This window comes from Lampris incognitus, chromosome 2 (genome assembly GCF_029633865.1).
Source record: "Lampris incognitus isolate fLamInc1 chromosome 2, fLamInc1.hap2, whole genome shotgun sequence".
Taxonomy (NCBI): domain Eukaryota; kingdom Metazoa; phylum Chordata; class Actinopteri; order Lampriformes; family Lampridae; genus Lampris; species Lampris incognitus.
The window spans coordinates 48812386-48836855 of record NC_079212.1 but is presented as its reverse complement, the minus strand read 5'-3'; the positions used below and the strand labels follow the sequence as shown (position 1 = coordinate 48836855).

The 24470-nt window shown below is 47.4% G+C and overlaps 1 protein-coding gene across 1 annotated transcript in view; it reads left to right on the top strand.

Annotated features, from left to right (window-relative positions):
- The window catches only part of lamb2l (laminin, beta 2-like), a 77744-nt gene that overhangs the window by 3997 nt on the left and 49277 nt on the right, over positions 1–24470 (top strand). The window contains exon 3 of the mRNA XM_056302180.1: positions 19272–19441. Coding sequence (XP_056158155.1) covers positions 19272–19441 — 170 coding nt within the window. The remainder of the gene's footprint in view (positions 1–19271; positions 19442–24470) is intronic.

The following is a 24470-nucleotide window of genomic DNA, read 5'->3' as shown; positions in this document are numbered from 1 at the left end:
TAGTCACTATGGAGCTAAGACTATCAGTGTTATGGGATGGAAACACCCTCCTCTCTGCTACTGTGTTATCTGCAGTTTACCATCATGTTCTCTGTCTCTGTCTCTCTCTCTCTCTCTCTCTGTCTCTCTCTGTCTCTCTCTGTCTCTCTCTCACTGGGTGTGTTAGGGTTGTGGTCAGTAGTATTTTGGGAGGGTCTTCCACCTTTCTACTCGCGGGTGAAAGGTACAGTCGAGGTATACATAAAAGTCACAGGGAAACCAGTTGTGGGGACTGGGTGAGACCAAACCTCCCCCCTCTCTTTCCACCTGGTCCCTCACCATCTCTTTTTCCCGTTGTCTACTTGCTTTTTAGTTTGATCCCCGTTTTGAGTGTCAGCGAGGACACACGTGCTTCATGAGTTACAGGGCACGCTGCTGGGAGTTTTGCAAGTGGAAGTGAGAGATTAACGGAAGGAGAGTAAATGATGGAGGGATTATAGTTGCACTCTTTCATTACACCAGCGTGAGAAAAAGGGACAGTAGGAGGGCTCCGATGACAACAGCGGAAGGTTGTGTCTGTTTGTGTTTGCATGTTGTGGAGCTGCAGGATGTCCCAGCAGCTCTGCACCATGCAGGAGAAACATGCGGAAAATAGGGACAGCTGTGTGTAAACGGGACCAAACATTAAGTATGTGAGAAACTGAGCCGGAGTTTTACGATGCCATCTCTTGGCTCATATGTTGCCTGTGGTGCCAATTAGGTTATCAGTCTGTCATCACCTCCCTGGTATCACCTCCCTGGTATCACCTCCCTGGCATCACTTCCCTGGTATCCAGCTGCTGTGTTCATAATAACACAACAATGGATGGCGTTAAGCTGCGTGTTTGGAGATAACACAGGTGGGAAGAACATGGACGCAAGGTTACACACCGGCAAGTGTGTGTGTGTGTGTGTGTGTGTGTGTGTGTGTGTGTGTGTGTGTGTGTGTGTGTGTGTGTGTTTGCATGAATTCAGATAATACTGAAAGGTAAACATCCACACCCACCAGTCTGTTTTCAACCCTTCCACCGTGTGCTGTGTGTTGCTATTGTGAGAGTCATGGGAAAGAGAATATCCTCATTGATTCGTATTATTTTCTCTGTATCGCCCTCAGACTCTCTGACTCTCCGTCTCTTCTCTCTCATTCTCTCTTTCTATCCCCGTCTTCCCTCCAGCTCGCTGAGTTGCCTCTGAATTGTCTGCTTCTGAGTTGTCGTTATGCCTGGTCCAGTGTTATTTTATGCGGCCTAGTCACAGCTGCAAAGCACAGTTGTTTGTTCTGCATAGTGTTTACTTTACGAAACAGAAAGAATCAGGAAGTGCATGTTCTAGGAGAGGTTTTATCCCCCCCCCGAATTGATGCCACCTTACAGATGACTAAAAATGTTGGCTTGGGAAATGTTAATATGGCAGCCAGTGCCAGAGGAGCTGTCCTACGATATGGAGGGAGTGAGTTTCTGCTCTCCAGCAAAAACTGCTTGTGAAAGTGCCCCTGAGCAAGGCATTGCCCAGATGCCTAACTGAATGTGAGATAGCACGTGGGCTCTTGAATTTCTAAAGAAAGAAAAAAAGGCAGGCTTTGCTTTAGTGTCACGGGTCCAGGCCCTGGAAAAAACAACAAACAATGAAGAGGAAATGGATATGAACGCAGGACTAATTCACAACTATTCTTTTGATTTTTATGCCTCAAAAAATCAATTTGTGACTTGCTTCTTTGTGAGCATTGGTCAGCCCCGGAAAACATTTCAACATAAAAAGTCAACATGCCAAAAGAGTGGACCCTAAAAACGTCCGTATTTACATTTCATTTGCTTTAACTAGTAGAAATCCCATTTTCTTAAAAAGAGTGAAAAAATATACAAGACAAAGGGGTCAAATAAATTGATTTCTCTTGTACAAATGAATCAAGTGCCAAACTGGGCCTTCAGAGAGCTAAGTGGATTTTTTAAATGCCACTGGCAGATTTTTACTGTTGTTTTCAGGAAATTAAATATTAAATTTAAAAGGGTCAATTCTAGAGTACATGATTTGTATGGAGGGAGATTTTTAGCAAGGGCATTACTTGCTGGCAAAGGCACCATTCCCCTGATGATGACTTCAGACCTCTGTGTGGTCATGCAAACACACTTTTTCACTTGTCCTAAAGGACTAAGACTCTTTTGAAGGTCGAGCTCAAAATCTGTGATTTAGAACAGGTAAAATCTGCAGTATTTGTGGAATGTGTGCTAAATGGTGGGTTAGCAATAGCTGTGCAAGAAAGGAGGCAGAATTGGCCCCAGCAGGGTAATTGAAGACTTGAGGATGTTTTTGAAACAGGCCCCCCACACAAATATCAAACACGAACCACACACACACACACACACACACGCACACACACACACACACTGGTAACTGGTAAGATATATGAAGATGTTGCACCTTCCACCTCACCTACTGTACAGACTGCTATCTGGATCAATTCTTGTACGAAGGAATGAAGACACCATATGTGTGTGCATGTGTATATTTATTTGTAGGTGTATGTTCATGTTGGGTACTCCCCAAGTACTGTCCCCGACTTCCATGCAACACTGAAGAGGCATGTCAACCAAGACAGCCCAACAATGTTCAGAGCCTTCAGCATCTCAGGACGAATCTCATCCACACCAGGTGCCTTGTCACTGAGGCGATTCTTAAGTACCTCAGAGATCTCTGCCAGGATATGGATGGGGCTTCCCTCGAGTCTTCAGACTCTACCTCCTCCACTGAGGACATGTTAGCCAGGTTCAGGAGCTTCTCAAAGTGTTCTTTCCACCACCCGACAACATCCCCAGTCCAGCTCAACAGTTCCCCACCTCGGCTGAACGCAGCCTGAGTCAAGCCCTGACAATTTGCCAGAACTTCCTTGAGGCCAACCTAAAGTCCTCCTCCATAGCCTCGCCAAACTCCTCCCACACCCAAGTTTTTGCGTCTGTGACCACCAAAGCCACAGCTCTTCTGGCCTCCCGGTACCTGTCTTGCTTCAGGAGACCCATGGGCCAATCAAGCCCAAAAGACCTCTTTCTTCAGCCTGATGGCTTCCCTCACCACCAGTGTCAACCAGCGGGTTCTTAGGTTGCCACCTCGACAGGCACCAATGACCTTATGACCACAGCTCCAATCTGCTGCATCTGCAATAGATGCTTTGAACATGGCCCACTTAGACTCCATGTCCCTAGCCTCCCTCAGGAAACACGAGGACCAGAAGGTGTGCTCACGGCATCACACTGCTCAGCCTCCCTGGGAAAGTCTACTCTAGGGTGCTGGAAAGGAGGCTCCGACCGATTGTCGAACCTCAGATCCAGGAGGAACAATGCAGATTCCATTCTGGCCGTGGAACAACGGGCCAACTCTTTACTCTTGCAGAAGTGTTGAGGGAGGCATAGGAGTTTGACCAGCCAGTCTACATGTATTTTGTGGACTTGGAGAAGGCTTATGACCGTGTACCCCAGGGCACTCTGTGGGGGGTACTGCGGGAGTATGGGGTACCGGGGCAGTTGCTACAAGCCATCCGGTCCTTGGACAACCAAAGTTAGAGCTGTGTCCACATTCTTGGCACAAAGTGAAACACGTTTTTGGTGGGTGTCAGACTCTGCCAAGGTTGTCCCTTGTCTCTGATTCCATTTGTGATATTCATGGACAGGATCTCAAGGCGCAGCCAAGGTGAGGGGTGTGTCCATTTTGGGGACCTCAGAATTGTATCTCTGCTTGTCACAGATGATGTGGTTTTGTTGGCTTCATCAGAACGTGACCTACAGTGCATACTGAGGTGGTTTACAGCATCGTGTGATTAGAGTCAGCACCTCCAAGTCTGAGGCCATGGTTCTCCACCGAAAAATGGTGGATTCTCCCTCCGGGTTGTTCATGAGTGAGGATAGGATGCAACAGGAGATTGACAGGCGGATTGGTGCAGCATCAGCAGTAATGTGGACGTTGTACCGCACCATTGTGATGAAGAGGGAGTTGAGCCAGAAGGCAAAGCTTTTTTCACCTTGCCTGCTACTTATTTTTCCGCATTGTTGTTGCATGTTTAAGCAGAGTAGCTTTGAAGTCCCACTGATGAAGGATAGATTCAATTTTCTTGAGCCCAGAACTCATTAAAACATTACCAGTCATCATTTAGAATTAGTACATATGATACATCATCATCATAATCGGCGGTCACTAGGGGTCGAGTATGACCGTCCTCCCTCTGGGTCCCTCCTGGGTCTTCAGGTGGGTGTAGCGGCCAATCCTGGAGCCACATTATGGGAGGATGCCTGTGTGTGACAGCTTTTTACGTGGAGAGGCTAATGCACCTGCAGACACCACATGGTCCTTTGCAGGGGGTGGTGGCCAGAGTCCAATGGCATGGACAACCAAGACGATTGGGGACCACCATCTGTTGCAGCCTTCATCCACATTCACTGCTGTTGTGACCTGGAGACATCTTCCACCAGTTCCACTGTTGAGGTCTTTGTTGGATCACGCTTCATCTGGAATCTCCCCCTTGACCTATTCACCTTGACCCTACCAGGAGCCAAGCTCCGGACGGCATAACTCTAGGGATCATTGGTACACCCAAGCTTCTCCACCACGGCAAGGTGGCAACCCAGGAGAAGTACAGATGAAAACAGCACTGATTGCTTCACTGCTGAGGAACTCAACACTTTGCTGAATCTTCTCACTGGGCTTGAGATGTCAATAGCTAGTATATATCTTCTTTTCAAAAACAGAACGCTCACAGTACAGTCGGGCATGTCTTCATGTTCCAAAAAATATTGAAAAAATTGTCACAGACCATGCTTTCAATCAAGTCAAATTATATGTATTGCACTTTCTCAAATATGGTCTCCTTGCTTCATGTGCACCAGTCTGTAGAACTAAGTCCAAGCTGTTATACTGCTGAGTTACAGGACATTCAAGTGCACAGGTTCACACACGTTTGAATGTACCATAAATCCAAAACCATACTTCCAAATCCAATCAGATTTTGCTCCTATTCAAAACATATTCTGAATAAACAAAATAAAAGACAATTTGTGTGGCTGTAATGTAAGCTTCTCATTTTTGAAATCGATACATGTCATGTTTTGTTAGGACTCAAACGATTGCCCCATTGGACTATGTTGTATGTGAGTAAATTCAGCAAAGCAGTAATTTTCAAAATACGACAGCAAATTTTTTACAATTCTAAATTATGCCCGACAATATTTCAATAAAACCTAGGTTCGAAAACGGAGAATCTATTTTATAGTAATAGACAGCAGCTGCTGCTGGGAGGACCACAGTGAACTATAATGACTCCTGTTTATGTCCTCCCAGACCTCCTGACGGGCCTCTGGCTGAATTGAGCATGCGTAAATGAGTCCAACACTCTCTGCCGTCTGCTCATAAATATTCCATCTGTGTGTGTGAGCACACACGTGTATGTATGTGTGTGCATGTAAGTGTGTATGTTAGAGAGAAGGGGAGTGGAGGGTGTGCCTGGATCCATCTGTGTTGGACACACTGACACCTGGAATGTTTTCCTTAATGAATGACATTTTCCCTCCTCTCCCTGCATTCCAGCCATAGCACTGTATGCAAGAAGCCGACTGAGTGGCTGACAGTGTTTACCTGTGATTCCTTGTCTTTGCGTGTCCATGACGTGTATGTGTATGCATTTCTGTTTCAGTTGTTAAATTGCCCTGTGTACGCATAACATCTGCATGTATCCCAGTTCCCTTGTCCTCTTCACTTCATGGACAACTAACCAAACCAAATTACTCACCCACTCACTAACCAACAAAGACGTTCATTTTTTAACTAGGCAACTGGATGTTTTGAACAAAAAAAGATTTTCAAATAATAGTTAATTACCCACCAAATCGCTGGCAAAGTAAACAAACTGCTTTTGGCCGTGGGGAAGTATCAGTCTACCTGCTGTGATCTGTATTGGCTTTGTTCTGTATTTTCAAGTATCATAATTATCAATCTTGTTGACTCGTGGACTAAACTTCCATCTCAATTTGACACGTCCACTTTCCCTGTTCTACTGTGGTCCTGACATTGCATGAGGTTGGGGAAGGCGTAAACTTCCAGCCAGCTGACCACTTCTTTCCACGTGCAAGATGTTTTGCTGGGGGAACATACGTATGTGCACAGAGGTCCACACTACTTCCATCAGATCCTCCTACCGCTGTGCAGTCACCCTGACACCTCTAAAAATCCACAATTGCAATGGTAGGACACAATACCTTACTGGCTCCCGAACCCTGCAGCACTGCCAGAGACAAAATTTAGATCCGTATTACAGCCTTATGTGGTTTGTCTCCTCTTTTGAGCCAGGCAAACCAAGACTGCTCTTCCTTGTCTAATGGCATTTGGACAGTAGCTAAAGGAGATGGCACTAGCCAAACAGCACCAGCCAGGTTTTTCTCAGCTGATCTCAAGACTTGAGCTGGAAATGTTTTGTTTATCAAGCCTACTTGGTGGTCCAGGTTAAGCTGTCCACACAGGACTTGACATGGCAGACGTTCTTGAGGCATCCTGATGACATGCCCAAGCCAGTGCAGTTGGTGTTCAGTGACTGTGGCTTCTATGCTCTTGCAGTTTGTCCTAGCAAGAATCTCAACATGAGGAACACGGTCACGCCACATGATTCCTATGATTCGCTGCAGACACCTTATGTGGAACCGCTCCAGCAACCTTAAGTGGCAGCTGTATGTGACCCAGGCTTCACAGCTGTATAGGAGAGTTGTGATGCAGACGGCTTTGTAAATGGCAATTTTGGTGTGCGGGTGGTGTTTGTTTTGGAAGACGTCAGAGTTTGCCGAAGGCTACAGAGGCTTGTTTGGTTCTGAGTATTGTGATCAGTGTTGCAACCCTTAGAAAGGATGCTGCCCAGGTATTTGAAAGATGGAGCAACTGAGGGTGATTGGTGTTCTATAGTGAAGACAGGCATAGTGGGTGGGGGCTGTACCTCCATTGGCATAACACCTCACTCAGTCTAGGTGGTGTTGACTGATAGACCCAGCCTGCTGTTGACATTCACAACTGTGGCAAGGATGGTTTGCAGGTCTTCTGGTGTGTGCGCTACAAGAGCGCCGTCATCAGCATACCGCAGCTCAAGGACCTGCACTGGAGACAACTTGGTGGTTGCCTGGAGCCTTTGGATGTTGAAGAGGTTTACATTTAGCCTAAAGTCTATTATGATCCCACTACTATCTTCCAGATCTTGATGAAAAGGTTTTGTGGCACATTGTTGAGGGACACTCTCCTGGTCCCAGACCTACAGGGTGTACTGATAAATCCTTCTGGTGCACAAGTATCCGCCTTGTTTTAAGAGTTCTGCTGAGATATCATAACTGCCAGGGGACGTATTGTTTTTGAGGGAGTTGATGGCTGCAAGTACTTCTTGAAATGTTGGTGAATGGTCAAGATCTGGGATGGGCGGACGAATTGGCAGCTCTTCCAGGATGGATTGGTCAGTTGGTGAGTGCTGGTTAAGTAGGGCTTCAAAATGTTCAGCCCACCTTGCCAGGATCCACTTTTGGTCTTTCAGGGTTGTCAGTCCGTCCGCTGATTTAAGGGTGTGATAGAGCAGTTCCTAGGGCCATATATAGTCTTTATAGAATTGTAGAAGTTTTGCATATAATTTCTGTCAGCATATGATTTAATCTGATAAGCTTTGTTCATCCACCATGTATTTTGCAGAGTGTGCAATGTTGTTTGTACCTCCTTATGTGCTGTTTGCTGCTGCTGCCAAAAGATGGCAGATACAGGGCAGTTGAGAGTAGCCCTGTGTGCATGATTTCCATGATTTCCAGCAGGGATGTGATGGTGTTAGAGTTTGCATCGAACCAGTCCTGATGTTTTCTGGCTCCGTAGCCCATAGAGTTGATTGCAGCTTGATGTAGCAATGAGGTTAGGGAGGTCCATTTCTGATCCATGGAATTATCAAAACTCAGAATGGCCACAAACCCTAGTACCATCATGCCTACAGAGCGACGGAACTCATTCCATGCTGGGCTGACTCCAATTTAGCACAGTTCAGTTGCTTTGTTATGGGTTTCTTGAGACACTGTGGGGGGCACACTTTGACGTGGAGCTTGGTCATGATAAGGCGGTGATCCATCCAGCATTCTGCACCTCTCATGGCCCGGGTCAGCAAGACATCACTAGTGTCAGTACATCTTGTTATGATATAATCAGTCAGGTGCCAGTATTTAGATCGTGGGTGCATCCAGAATGTTTTGTATTTGGTCTTCTGCTGAAACAGCGTGTTCGTAATGGTGAGGTCATACTCTGCACAATGTTAGCAGCCTCAGACCATTTGCATTAATCTGACCAACCCCATGCTTACCCAGTACTCCACTCCATATACCATTGTTCTTTGCTACCCTAGCATTGAAGTCTCCCAGAAGAAGGATCTTGTCCTTTTTTTGGGATACAATGAAGGGCCCCATTTAGTTGCTGGTAGAAGCTGTCCTTTACACCATTGTCAGGTGGTAGTGTTGGTGCATATGCACTTAACAGAGTGGCACAGCGAGCTTTTGCTAGGGGGATACGGAGGGTCATTAGCCTCTCACTTAGTCAAGTAGGTGTTTCAGTGAGACTGGGTAGAATGTTGTTCTTGATTGCCAGTCCAACACCATGCTGATGTTGTTCGCCAAGGGCATAGCCTCTCCAGAAAAAGTTGAACCCTCTTCCTTCCGGTAGTGTGGTAACCTATCCAGGAGGTTGGTTGAGTGGACAATTTTTAGGCCACCTTTTCTAGGCCCCTCCCCAATTGGGGTGAGCAGTATGGTCCCTAAATAGGGCTGCTCAGTCACATGGGGGTCTGCCAAAAGCAGCTGCCATTCAATCCCAGCTGCTAGCGACCATATACCCTGTGCCGCTGATGTGCAGGGCTCTGATTAGGAGCTCCCAGGCCAATTCTACCCTGCTCCTGTCGCCAGACACCCCCACGCCACCAGACTTCTTCTTTTTTTCGGGCGGGGTTCCCCCTTTTTCTCCCTAATTGTATCTGGCCAATTACCCCACTCTTCCAAGCCATCCCAGCCGCTGCTCCACCCACTCTGCCTATCCAGGGAGGGCTGCAGACTACCACATGCTTCCTCCGATACATGTGGAGTCGCCACCCGCTTCTTTTCACTTGACAGTGAGGAGTTTTGCCAGGGGGAAGAAGTGCATGGGAGGATCATGCTATCCCTCTCAGTTCCCCCTCCTCACCTAACAGGCGCCCCGACTGACCAGAGGAGGTGCTAGCGCAGTGACCAGGACACATACCCACATCCGGCTTCCCACCCGCAGACACGAGCAATTGTGTCTGTAGGGATGCCCAACTGAGCCAGAGGTAACACGGGGATTCGAACTGTTGATCCCTGTGTTGGTAGGCAACAGAAAAGACCGCCACGCCACCCGGACGCCCCTCCACACCACCACATTTCAACCGGGTATAAGGCCAGGTATTGTACACCATGGTCAGAGGTGTAGACCTAAGCAAGGAGGTTTTTCAGAGTGTCACAGGAGGTGCACAGTCTTCAGTAGCACTGTCTTTGTCATGACAGGCTGGTGCTGGTGGCGTGCACGCGTGCGCGCACGCACACACACACATACATACAATAACGAAATCCAATATTGGCAAATACAGGCAGCTTCATGTTACTGTTACTGTACAGTGACTTAACAAAACAGAAAGTCTACATGCTCATGTGCAGTTTGGCATTCTGTGCTAGTCGGGGCAGGTGGGTGTCAGGTAAGGGATATGTTCCCCACAGCGCGCTCCAGCAGTTGGGCTGGAGGTCGGCCATGACTGTCATGTCTCCCATGTTGAAGGAATCTTCAGAAAAAACGACTCGCTTTTTCACGAGGCTCTTTCAGATGGGTGTGTGTGTTGTCGTGTGTGTGTGTGTGTGTGTGTGTGTGTGTGTGTGTGTGTGTGTGTGTGTGTGTGTGTGTGTGTGTGCGCGTGCGTGCTTTGCTATCTGCCTGTCCTTGTAATTAGCAAGACAAACACCGGCTTTTTGTGCTCCACACAGTAGATGGGAGAAAGCCTTCTGACAGAGAGACTTCAAGCATGGCCAACTTTAGTGTAGCAGCAGTGTGCGTGTGTGTGTGTGTGTGTGTGTGTGTGTGTGTGTGTGTGGCCTACTTTAAAACAGCCTCTCTGCCACCAATTAACCTTGAGAGGCCTGTTATGAACAGCGTTGCCGGTGTGAAGGCTTTATCGCTTCTGGCTGTGACGTCAACAGTTATTTCATCCTGGCTGAATGATAAACATTTCAAGTGTTATTTGTGAGTCAAGGCCTGCCCCCCCTTATCTCAGCCTCTTATCTGCGACCATTCGCATACTAGTAGGATATAAACTGTGTGCAACGTGGTGAATTGCACCTCACCAGCGGCGAACTATGAACCGAGCGAGACAGAGATACAGTCTCCGGGCGCAGACAAAACCATTGTTGGGCAGCGTAACAATGTCCACATGATCATGCCGTTCTTCCTGTGCGCACAGATCAGGTGAAGTGTGCAGACTCTTTTAACAGACTTTGTGTTCAAATGGATTACGCAGTAAAACACGTTAAACTATCTGCCATCTGTGCTGGGCGGCACCATGGTGCAGTGGTTAGCACGGTCGTCTCACAGCAAAAAGGTCCTTGGGTTCGAGCCTCGGGGTAGTCCAACCTTGGAGTTCGTCCCAGGTCGTCCTCTGTGTGGAGTTTGCATGTTGTCTGTGTGGGTTTCTTCCGGGTGCTCCGGTTTCCTCCCACAGTCCAAAGACATGTAGGTCAGGTGAATCAGCCGTACTAAATTGTCCCCAGGTGCGAATGTGTGTGTGTGTGTGTGTGTGTGTGTGCGTGTCTGTTGGCCCTGTGATGGCTTGGCAGCCTGTCCAGGGTGTCTCCTTGCCTGCTGCCCAACGACTGCTGGGATAGGCTCCGACATCCCATGACCCTGATTGGGATAAGCGGCTTGTATAATGGATGGATGGATGGATGGATGAAGTGCTAGTACAGATGCTGTACAGGTACTGCAGTCATGACAGTATAGTTCTGTGTGTGAGCCAACAGGTTATTTGACCAGGGTGTGAAACCATGATGTAATGTAATACTTGTGCCATGAGGCAAGTTGAAACACAAATAGAGCCCTCCTGACCATTTCTGAGTTTCTGTGCTCTCTGAGGAGTTGTTTGATGAGCGGGTGAGTCCAATGGCGTTAACTGTGACTTCAGACAGGTGAAGGCGGCCACTTTGAGAGTTCATTATCTCAGCGCTTTGCTAACAATACAGCCTCTATACTCAATCAAATCGTCCCTCGGCCTTATCTCGAATAGTATCTGTGCTTTAAGTTCCCTGGGCTGCAGGGAGGCGTTACCGTCTTGCAGCTGATGTTTGGCAAGGAGGTGTCCTATTTTAATTGGTGTTCCGTAAACTGGCTATTTTGGGGGAGGGGGGATTTTCCCCCCTTTTTCTCCTCAATTGTACTTGGCCAATTACCCCACTCTTCCAAGCGGTCCCGGTCGCTGCTCCACCCCCTCTGCCGATCCGGGGAGGGCTGCAGACTACCACATGCCTCCTCCCATACATGTGGAGTCGCCAGCCGCTTCTTTTCGCCTGACAGTGAACAGTTTCACCAAGTGGACGTAGTGCGTAGGATCCTACGCACTATTCCCCCCCAGTCCCCCCCCAACACTGAACAGGCGCCCCAACCGACCAGAGGAGGCGCTATTGCAGCAACCAGGACATACCTACATCCAGCTTCCCACCTGCAGACATGGCCAATTGTGTCTGTAGGGACGCCTGACCAAGTCGGAGGTAACATGGGGATTCAAACCAGCGACCCCCATGTTGGTAGGTAACGGAACAGACTGCTACGCTACCCGGACGCCCCATAAACTGCTCAGCTGTTTCTGGATGTTTCTGCAGTCCATGTGTGCTGAAGATTATTTTGCACTTAGTCACTAAATATTTAGTAGTTTTCATGGCGGAGCTTCCGTTATCTCGGTGAAAACAAGACGCTCTCCAGTGCGGCAGGGATTTTTGTATTCTGGTCTGCTTTACGTTAGAGAAAAAAAGGTTATGTTTCTCTCCAGCAAAAGGAGTGGAAAAAATGTGAAGTGATAAAAATCTAAATTAGCCACTACATTCCTGCCTGAGACAACATGTTGCGTTGGGGTGTGTTAACGTTTGGGTTACTTTCACTCCAAGGTTGGTCGGCGCACAAAACCCTCGGTGACAATGTCAGTCAGTCAGCTCGTGCCGTTAGTGCACCACAAGAATCTAGAAAATCCGCCTCTTTCAAACCTCCCTCTTGAACCTGGGGCCCGATCAGCACGTAACTGCTGTATAGTGTGCGTGTGTGTGTGCGTGTGCATGTGTGTGTGTGTGTGAGTGAGCTGACAGATGAAACCGACCCTTTTGATTTATGTAGGCTACATTTCAATTAAATGAAATGTTCTTTTTCTGTTCTGCTGTTACATTTATTTTTCTCCATTATCTCTGTATCACAGCTGAATAAATGGGTATCATATCCGGACGGGGATCGCCAGTTCGAATCCCCGTGTTGCCTCCAGCTTGGTCGGGCGTCCCTACAGACACAGTTGGCCTTGTCTGCGGGTGGGAAGCCGGATGTGGGGTATGTGTCCTGGTCGCTGCACTAGCGCCTCCTCTGGTCGGTTGGGGCACCTGTTCAGGGGGGGAGGGGGAACTGGGGGGAATAGCATGATCCTCCCACGTGCTACGTCCCCCTGGCGAAACTCCTCACTGTCAGGTGAAAAGAAGCGGCTGGTGACTCCACATGTATGGGAGGAGGCACGTGGTAGTCTGCAGCCCTCCCCAGACCGGCAGAGGAGGTGGAGCAGAGACCGGGACCGCTCGGAAGAATGGGGTAATTGGCCAAGTACAATTGGGGAGAAAAAGGGAGGGGAAAATAAATAAATAAAACAATAAATCTTTTCAGCTTCACATATTTTGACTGCATAGTGCCGTTCCAGACCTTGTAAGCTGTTGTTGTTGTAGATGTCTTCTGTAGTGCCGGTCTGAAAACACTTTTCAGTCTGTGCTTTAAACCAGTGTGACGAACACCTTCCCTGACAGGATGTTTATGATTCCATCACACACCTTCCTCGTCCGACCCTCGTGTCCCAACATGCCACTCCGCTGGTGTTGTTTTCTCCATGTACCAGGATAAAGGCCTCTCTGCTGTGCATCTCCCATCATGCACAGCCTCCGTGCACCTCCGGCTCCGTCTCTTCTCTCTCTCAGTGACTAGGGAACCTCTTCTGGGCCCCTCTCATCTTTGTCGTCATTGTGTTTCTGTCCCTCTCCACATTTAGCTTCATATCAGTCTGCTGTTTCTGTCTTTCTGTACTGCCCACACCTCTCATAACCTCCCCTCCGTCTCTCACATGCCCCTGATGAGGCCGTTTGTTTTTCCACACTCGATGATGTGGAAACAGGGTTTACAAGGCTGAGAAAGAAAGGGGAAAAATTGAGCCAAAAAACCATCGGGGACCAGAATTTACTATTCATTCGGCTGCGGCCGTGACATTTTCCGATCTCTGAACAGCGGACCATCCATCCGCTTCCCTCCTAGACTAACTGTTACCTTCCAGAGATGATCAAAACCCAGGCCGTGATGAAACGTTAATATTTCAGAGTTTTGTTGGGCCATATCACTACCCAGCCGAGAACCAAGCCAAGCAGCTGCAAAATCAGAGAGCTGATGTTACAGTGCCTCGAGCCAGGAAGCAAGGACGCTCATCACTGTCAGCTGTCCTCAAATCTAATGCGTTATTCATCTTGAAGGTCATAAATCCCTCCTTTTTGTTTGGAGTTTTCCTCCTTTATCTCCTCAGTTGTACCCAGCCAATTACCCCACTCTTCCGAGCCGCCCTGATCGCTGCTCCACCCCCTCTGCTGATCCGGGGAGGGCTGCAGACTACCCCATGCCTCCTCCGATACACGTGGAGTCACCAGCCGCTTATTTTCACCTGACAGTGAGGAGTTTCACCAGGGGAACGTAGCGCGTGGTAGGATCACACCATTCCCCCTAGTTTCCCTCCCCCCCACCCCCGAACAGGCACCCCAACTGACCAGAGGAGGCGCTAGTGCAGCGACCAGGACACATACCCACATCTGGCGGCTTCCCACCTGCAGACACGGCCAATTGTGTCTGTAGGGATGCCCGACCAAGCCGGAGGTAACACAGGGATTCGAAGAGGCGATCTCCATGTTGGTAGGCAACAGAGTAGACCGCAACGCTACCCAGACATCCCATAAATCTCTCCTTTTAATCGTAGTGGTCTGGTTTATTCTAAGGGGAATCTTTCCAGAAGCGCCTATCTCAGTTTGTAAAGGTTGTTTAACTACATCTCATTCCTCAGGCGCAGGTTTGCTCCATCAAGCCTCATTCATGAGTCATTTTAACTTTCCTTCAATGGTCATGTATTGGGGAATTTCACCACATGAAAACTGATACTCTGCCTCCAGATTCCAGGTCAATGGCAGTTTGTAAATCTTTCACAACAGTAAAATCCCCTTAGACTAGTTGTCACTGGTTAATATGTAAAAACACTGTGAAATGGTAAAGGCTAGTCTTGGCCTGCATCCTGTGGCCTGCACATTTCGCCGAGAGGAAGTCCTTAATTTCATTCAGACATACATTTGTTACCTAAATTTAGTTAATCCAATTAAGGGTCATGGGGGGCTGGGGCTTTTCCCAGCATGTATTGGGCTGAAAGCAAAGAGACATCCTGGGCCATTTGCCAGTCCATCACGGGGCCCAAAGACACACTGTTGCAGACTAGTCAGGTCTAGGTGGTTAAAGGTTAAGCATGCAATGCTAGTCCTAACCTGGAGTGTGTAGAAAAGATGAAAAAGGAGGGGAAAACAGAAGACTAGAGAAATAGCCAGGAGGTGGGCTAGCTTACCGAGGTAGCAGGCTAGCAGTTAGCAGGTCCCTCCGACAAGGCCTCAACCGCGTGGGTCTCTGCTCCCATGAGCAGCGGACTCCATCTTGGTATTTTAGTTCAGTTTAGGTTGATGCTCGATCGAGCCTCAAAAATAAAAGAAAGTTGGTTTTCTTCAAAGTCCTCGAGCTGGAAAAGTGTGAGCCTGTAGTGTCCCGAACAGCGTTTTCAAAGTGGCGTATCCAGCTTGGGTATTGGATATGCATCTGTTTGAGTTACATTATTTACCTTTCAGTAATCAATGCAAGGACACACAGTTAAATCGGGCTTGGGAACAGGGACTAAGGGAGAACTCCATTCACTCGAGCCTTGTTCGATCACACCAATTTCTTCCATGTAAAGCAACTGTGGTTTCACCTGAGCCAATTTTTGTGGGTTAATCCGGTACGGATGTTGTTTAATGGGAGTTGCTTCACCGGTGTCCACATCATGGGATATTAAATGTATTAAGTCAGTGGTATCTCTAAACAGAGGACTGTACTGATCCACTAGATGTAATACATCCTTTTTCTGCTCTGTGGTGAGATGACTCAGTGACTCTCTGAGATTAGCCAGGACACTGGAATTCTTAAGCCTAGCTGTAACTGGTTCAACTGACCCAACCCCATCATCCTTACTCTCCTCCTCTTCCACAGTAACCTGAGATGTTATACACACAGCGGACGGAGTGTCACGAGTATAATAAGGTTTCAAGAGATTGATGTTACATAGTCGTGATTTCTGTCTCCAGTCGGGTGTCTCAACAACATAATTGCAATCACCCACCTTCTTCATAATCTTATATGGATCATAGAATTTCACCCCTAGCTTACCTCCACCCATGGGCAACAACACCAGAACCTGGTCTCCTGCTTTGAAGTTACACTTCACTGCTTTTTTGTCATAGTGAGCCTTCATCTTTCCCTTAGCTGCTTCCAAGTTACTCCTGGCCAAGTCACGAGCTGCATGCAGCAGGTCCTTGAAGGATGCTACATACTGCAAAACCCCACCAGGGGCACCTTTCTGCAAAGCTGACTGCAACAGCTGTTCTTTCATCATCTTCGGTGGTCTTCTGACTTGATGTCCATAAACCAGCTCGAAAGGGCTAAAACCTGTAGCCTCATTCAGAGTCTCTGACAGCAAAGAAAAATGGCATAGCTACATCCCAGTCATTTGAGTTACCAACACCATAGGTCTTAATTATAGACTTTAAAGTAGAAGTCGACTGATGTGATTTTTTTCAGGGCCAATACTGATACCGATTATTGGTAAGTTATGGAGGCCAATAGCTGATATTTGGGGCCGATATTCAGTTGCAGTAAATGTAAAAAATGGTGTGCCAAAATTTACAGCAACACAAACCCCAACACAAGGCTGCCTTTAAATAAACATATGTTTAACAGAATTTTGTGTAAAATAGAAAATGTTTGAAAAAAATAAATAAAATAAAGTGCATGACATTCAAGGCACTATCTGAGTGCAACAACCATCTGACAATCTAACAATCTAATCTAACAATCTGAGTGGAATTCTTTTTTTAGAACAAATTGTAAGTGTTTTTTTTCCCAGTAAAAATAAATCAAACAAAATTAAAATTTAAACACTTCCTTCTTACCAATAACACCTCTATACTCTCAGTAGTCCCAATTCAGTAACACCAAGTTGTGACGTAGAAAGCATAGCTTTTCAGCATTTTCTCCACTCAGTCTGCTCCTGTTTTTTTCATATAGTGCTGTGACTTCACTGAACACGCGCTCACTCAGAACAGAGGAGGGTGGAGATGAGAGATATCTTCTGGCTTGAGAAGCAAGTAACTTAAAGCATGCTTCATTTTGTTTTCACCGTTGCAGAGGGTCACGGTTTCGTCTGTGGATCACCGGGTCTTTGAGGTAGAGATGTAGCTCATCTTCAAGGCTGGCTTTGTCAGAGTCACCTGCGTGGGAATCAAGGACAGAACTGAACATCTCCTTAATACGAGCATGATAAGATGGCTCTGCTGCTGTCCATTGCCCTTTCAGGTCTCTTTCTTTCTCTTTGGTTCCTTGTGCAGCAGCCTGGTCTTCCTCACCAGTCTCTCTTGTAGCTTCCTGCTCTTCCTCACCAGTCCCTCTTGTAGCTTCTTGCTCTTCCTCACCAGTCCCTCTTGTAGCACATTGGCTGGTCCCTTGTGTGGTAGTCTGATCCTCCTCTCTCAGCCATTCTTTGGCCTTGGTTAATGGTGCATTGGAGGAGAATGCATGACTCTATTATAACGGGGCATCCAGGAGACATGCCAGCACAACCATTTTTTGTTTCTTACATTTTTGAGAAACGTCTGGGTAGGCTGTCCAGCATGACCTGCCCGAGCGTTCAGATGGCTCGTGAAGAGGGACTTTTTCCATCTTTAAATATAGCATCTTCAGTACGGTCAGACAGGGAATTATGCGTGACAAAGATGAATCATAATGGCTCATTTCAAGTGTCACTTCTTCTATTGGGATGAGAGTTTCAACTAAATTGGACACAGTGTCCCACTGGACAGCAGTAGGGCATGTGTATCCTCCTTCTTCACCTGGGTAGATACTAAGAGCTCGCTTTTGCTCAAGCATCCTTTGCAGCATGTGGAGAGTCGAGTTCCACCTTGTTGGGACCGCCTGGATTACGTTGTGTTTGGGAAGGCCCAGGTCCTGCTGGATCTCCTTCAAACGCTGCTTAGCGAGAACATAGTGGTGGAAATGGGGAGCACACTTCTTTAGCATCGCAGTGATGTCGATGACTACTCTTTGGCTCGACAGGCCATCGTTCATTACAAGTTGTAGTGAGTGGGCTGTGCAGCTAAGGTCTGGCAGTTCAGTGAGCCTAATTTCTTTCACCATATTTGCTCCACTATCACCAAGTACAAGCTCCACATGGTCTTTGCTTATGTTCCAATCATCCAGAATGTCCAGGAATGTCTTTCTAATATACTCCCCAGTGTGGGACCCATGCATTGCTTTTGTATTCAAAACCATCTGTTTTCCTGTCCATCCATTGTCAGTGATGTGGCGTATAAGACTCGTAAGTGATTCTGTTGTCCCAGACCAGCAGTCAGTTGTGAAAGAGAGTGAGTGGCCGCCGGCGTTCTCTGGTTGGATCAGAGCCTTTATCTTCTTTACAACCTTGCAGTGAATTTCTTCCATCATTTCGGTGCGGCAATACGTTTCACTTTTCAGTGTATATCTTGGTTCGGCAACTGTCATGAGGCGCTTGAAGCCAGCGTCAGACACCACTGTGAAAGGTTGGTTGTCACCGACAATCATCTCTGTGATAGCTTTGTCCAAACGTTTTGATTTGCCATCTGTATTTGGCCACTTTGTTTGTCTCTGGAACATTTGCTGTATTGTAGGCTGAAGTCGAGACGTTTTCTCCCAGGTGTCTCTTTTCTTCTGCGCTGCATCATGCAACGCAGGGTGATGACTCCTTAAATGAGCACAAATATGTAAAGTATTTTTAGTTTTTGTAGTTGCTGCTCGCATACTGACACTTTCTTGGCATGTGTTGCATACCGCCTTCTCTGGTGATGGTTGAGTGAAATAGTCCCAACACTGTGTTTTTAGGTCTCTGTGTAGCCATCTACAGTAGAAAAGAAGAAGCATACTGCTGACTATTTAATGCAAAATGAAGGCAGTTTCAGCATGTTTTCCCATAGCTGTGTGTGCAGGCACATATACTAACAAGTATCAACTTGATGTAAGACTATACATTAACAAGAATAATCCCTTATTATGACATCAAAATGCTACTTAAATTCCTACATAATCTGACTACTACTAATAACACTGGTAGTCGTACTGATTGTTAAAATTAAATTTGGTTTATCAAAGAGCATTTAATGCATTATAGACTAGTACAGGCATATGGATGTATGTGTGTATTTAGTTTTCAACCAAGACAGTCCTAGAAATTGTGTCAAGGGGAGGGGACTACGGTGCTAGGACTCCTGTCTTCTGTGGCTTGGTTAGTCCTGCTACGACCTGTGTATGGATCATATCTTTATCACTTTTTCTAAATGGCAAGATTTACAACAACCAGTGTTGCGCAAGTTCACATTTAATATGAGCTAGCTCAAAGTTCACCTACTCTGCGTATACTTGGGCTTTGGGAGCACAGTTGAGTGCCTGGAAGAAAGGTACAAAAACACGACAGCAATGCACAATGTCCACCTGTGGACAACAGACCACCAAGTCACCATCCTGCCTGGTATTTTAATCTGAAATTGGCAATTAGTTTAATGGTTGTGATTTTGCTCCTCTCCCTTTTTCCCCCCACTACCCACGTTCTCTTCCTTCCGTCCCACCACCCCCAGCTCTCAGCGTTTCTGCACAGGAATTCCCATCAGGCCCTCACGGCTGCATGGAAGGTAGCTGTTATCCAGCAACGGGAAACCTTCTCATTGGACGAGCCATTAATCTGACCGCTACCTCGACGTGTGGCCTGGATGGGCCAGAGCACTATTGTATTGTTAGCCACCTTCAGGTCAGAACACACACACACACACACACACACACACATAGCTGCACACGCACATACTCAAATAACAGGTTTCTTTTCTTTGTCCTCCTCTACAATTAATCTCTATTCCAATTCATCAACATAATACTAAATTGGTGCACATCTAGTTGTGTTCATTTCACCAGTGCTCCATACCTCCCCTTTTCTTTTCTGTCTAGTCTCTTGTCTACTAACTCTTAAGGTTGTAGTATTTGGTCCAGTACTACTACTTCATGATGCTTGTATCTACAAGGATAGATTAGATAGAGAATACCAGTATAAGTAATGTACAAGGATTTTAGCCCTGCTGCAGGTCTTATCTACCTCAGCTTCAATAAAGTTCTTGTCAGTGCACACATATAGCCTCCCATTTATCTGTCACACTGATCAACACCCTGCCCCACCTCTCGCTATACGTGCCATCCTATAGTGCCATCATACAGTCATCTGTCTTCATCTGTCCACCTCCAGGCATCCATCTTCATTTGCGCATCTGACTATTTGTTTGCAGCAAGGTTTCCATGAGACCTCCACCACCTATTGTATGTAGTCTTGCGTAATACGTTCTGTATCACTGTATTGTGTTATAGTATGTGGAGGGTCTGCTCTCCACGAATGTATCTTGCTGCAGAATTTTTACATATTGCACCAAAAACAAATTCCACAGGCTGTGGACTGTGGAATGCATTTCGAATTGGTTGGGCCCATCACATCCCACACAAACACACACGTCTATTGCACCTCTCGTCGTGTACCATGCAAAAACCACCTATCCACCTATCTCTCCCCCCTTGGGCCAAGCATCCCTCTCTCTCATCTTTCTGTTTAATCTAGTTTCCTCTCACCTGCACCTCTGTCTTGGCTCTGTTATCTTATCTCAAGCACATGACCGCTCCTCTCCATTGATCTCTCCCTGTCCATACCCAGACTCATGACAAGTACACCATGTTGACATCTGGCCCGCTTGCATGCACACATACACACAGTACATACAGGACAGTACAGCTACATGTGTGTTTGCATTTCCATGCCTCGAGGCAGGAAGAACTCAACACCTGAACTCCCAGGTGAGCTATGATTGACAGCCAGTGATTGTAGTAGGCCCTGTGCTACAGTAGGAGGTGGGACATGGTGACGACTTGTCATGTCGTAGGTCCAGGTGTTAACCATCAACTGCCACTCAGAATCATTCAGCAGCTGCTTTAAAGACCCACACCAAACATTAACCACCCTGTCCTAGGGTCATTCATCATGAAGCATCCTGGGCTACCTCATCAATCATTAACACTTGCCATTTCGCCTGAAATACCAGGTGAAGGGGTGGACTCTTCAGGACCATTGTCAAGCCTCTTGTCTTGAGGCATTCTCTGTGAGGCCCCTGGTTTGGCCCCCAGACCCACCTGATGGAGGGGAACTAAAGTCTGTAACTCTAGACGAGCTCCTGCCATGACAAGACAGGAATGATAAGGGGAGGAGGAGGAGGTGGAGGAGGGAGGCAGGGATGAAAGGATGAAAAGGAAAGTGAAAGTGAAGGGATAAGAGCTGAAATTGGAAGTTGGGAACATGAAAGGCAGGAAAGAGAGATAGTTAACAGTAAGGAATGAAAAACATGAGGGAGATGTAAAGGATGAAAGTCAGGGCAGGGAGAAGTGGAGAGGTATAGTATGCATTGTGGAGGCGGATGAGAGAAGAAAAGGAGGACTGAATGAGCTGCACCTCATATAAAGACACCATTACAGTGGGTGGTTTAAGCGACAAGCCTGTATCCATATACATTTCGATTTATATGAAATGTTACAAGAAGAGTCAGCACCACCAAGTCTGAGACCATAGTTCTCTACTGGAAAATTTTGGATTGCTCCCTCCAGGTTGGGGATGAGTCATTGCCTCAAGTGAAGGAGCTCAAGTGTCTCACGGTCTTGTTCACGGGTGAGGGTAGGATGGAGCGGGAGATTGACAGGGGGATTGGTGCAGGATCAGCAGTAATGCGGACGTTGTACTGCACCGTTGTGGTGAAGAGAGAGCTGAGCCGGAAGGCAAAGCTCTCAATTTACCAGTCAGTCTTCGTTCCAACCCTCACCTATGGTCATGAGATTTGGGTAGTGACTGAAAGGGTGAGATTGCGGATACAAGCGGCTGAAATGAGTTTCCTCCGTAGGGTGTCTGGGCTCAGCCTTAGAGATAGGGTGAGGAGCTCGGACATCCAGAGGGAGCTTGGAGTAGAGCCACTCCTTCATGTCGAAAGGAGCCAATTGAGGTGGTTCGGTCATCTGATTAGGATGCCTCCTGGGTGCCTTCCTTTTAAGGTTTTCCGGGCACGTCCAACTGGGTGGAGACCCCGGGGTAGACCCAGAACTCGCTGGAGGGTCTAGATGTCCAATCTGGCCTGGGAACGCCTTGGGATCCCCCAGGAGGAGCTGGAGGGCATTGCTGGAGAGAAGCACGTCCAACTGGGAGGAGACCCCAGGGTAGACCCAGAACTTGCTGGAGGGACTACATGTCCAATCTGGCCTGGGAATGCCTTGGGATCCCCCAGGAGGAGCTGGAGGGCATTGCTGGAGAGAGGGATGTCTGGAGTGCCCTACTTAACTTGCTGCCACCACGACCCAACCCCGGAGAAGAGGCTGATGATGAAATGAGATTAGATGAGATGTTACAGAAAGAGTCCATTTAACATCTTAAAGGTGAAATCTAATTGAGAATTTCCTTTATTTTGTGTGTCAACAGCAGGAGCTTTGAAGCATGGTTGATGCTAACCTTCATTAGTTACATGAAGGGCAACGTGTTTTCTTCCCCCCGTCTTCCCCTCTGTTCTGACGATCAAGTTCAAATTCAACTTTATTATCCTGTGTATGGAACACAATGAGATTCTTGTGCTCTGGCTCTCTCTGCCTTAAAACAAAGAGCGCAAGGACCCCCCCCAAAAAAAAATCAATCAAACGTCCCTCTGTGTTTTAAACATTGTGAAGGGGTGAAGGACCTTTAGTGGTGTTGTGCTGCCAGTGAACCCTCTGATGGGGTTTTTCATTGAAGGGAAGGCTTTTGAGATGGTTTTGGCTACTGTTCACAGAAGAATGCCCTCAGAAGTAGCTCGGGCCTGAGATAAGGGTTCAAGCAGATTTATACATGGATTAGGGACAGTTGGTGAACAAGACAAGCACACGTGCAGAAACACACATGCACACACCCACTCCTGCAGCAGTACATGCCAACATGCATGGGACTACATGCACATGCATGCGTTGTTGTGAGCGTACACACACACACACACACACACACACACACACACACACACACACACACACACACACACACACACACACACACCCAGCAACACACTGGCCCTCCTCTTGATTTCTTTGATTTTTCGGTCCAGTTTCTTTGGCAGCCATGTTGCTGTTAGCGGCTTAATCGCCCCTGACAACAACCTAGTTAAGAAGCCCGGCCCTGGAATCCACTGTTACCCCGTGCCAACATCCACTCGTCCCCCTGTTTCCATCTTGCCCCTGCCTCAAACCCTGTGCTTTGGCTCCCACTGACCACCGCTTCTCTCTGTGCACCCATTCCTCTTCCCGACATCCCAGTTCCACTCTTCCTCACCCCTCGCCCAGCGTCTCCTTTTCACTGTATAATAGCGCTACTTACCTATGCTTTCCGCTATCCCTTTCTTTTTATCTCTCTCTTTCTCATCTCCCCCACTTTCCATTTAAGCCCTCTTCTCCACTCCTCTCAGTACCCCTAAAATAATTTCTTGTGCCTCTATCTTCACATATTATTTAACATGTCCCACGTCCTCCTTCCTTACTCTTTCCCCACCCACTTTAACACACTTTCATCTCCTTCATGCCCCCTCTTCCTTCTCTCCTGCATGTTTCTCATGACGTTCATCATTAGTCTTGAGGAGCTTGATTCACTTGTGACATTCAGCACTTCTGCTCACTGCACCGCTCCATTGTGGTCCCCCCCCCCCGTCTGTCTACCTCTTTACTTCTCTCTCTCTCTCTGTCTACCTCTTTACTTCTCTCTCTCTCTCTCTCTGTCTGTCTGTCTACCTCTTCTTTCTGTCTCTCTGTCTACATCTTTACTTCTCTCGCTTTCTTTCTGTCTACCTCTACTTCTTGCTCTCGCTCTCTCATTCCCCACCCCCCTCTCTCTCTCTCTCGGTTTTTCTGTCTACCTCTTTACTTCTCTCTCTGTCTTTCTGTGTACCTCTTCTCTCTCTCTCTCTCTCTCTCTCTCTCTGTCTACCTCTCTACTTCTCGTTCTCTCTCCCTCTCTTGCTTTCTCTTGCGCGCTCTCTGTCTACCACTTTACTTCTCTCTCTTTCTCTACCTCTTTACTTCTCGCACTTGCTCTCTCCCTCTCATTTGCTCTGTCTCTCTCTGTCTGTCTGTCTGTCTGTCTGTCTGTCTGTCTGTCTGTCTGTCTGTCTGTCTGTCTCTCTTTCTCTTCCCCTCCCACTCTCTCTCTCTCTCTTGCTCCCTCTCTCTCTCCCTCTCTGTCTACCTCTTTATTTCTCTCTTGGTTTCAGTAAAGCCCCTTGCTGATTTTTTGCTCTCTCTTTTCTAATCCTTTTGACCCAGTAAAATCAGAGTTCAGGTCCATTTGGCTGTGGTCCCAGTTCCACTGGACCTTCACAGAAGGCCTCGTCCCACATGTGAAGGTTTCCCCAGGCGGCTAAGCCTTTCTGTGCTGTTCATTACAGCCTGCCGGCCCTACGCCCTGACCTGACTGAACAGTTGCATCACACACACTTGTACAGGATGAAGACCACCACACACTGAAGCCAGTCAAGTCTGACAGAACTCAAAAAATAAACCAAAAACTGCGTAACTGGACCGGTATTACAGCCCAAGTTATCCCCCCTGACCAGGCTATACCCGGTGTAACAGCCCAAGATATACCCCCTGACCAGACTATACCTGGGGTTAAAGTGGGCTAGCCTATTTTATATACCCCAGGTACAGTGGCGGATCTAGAGATTTTTTCCTGGGGTGGCAAAGGGGTGGCAAGA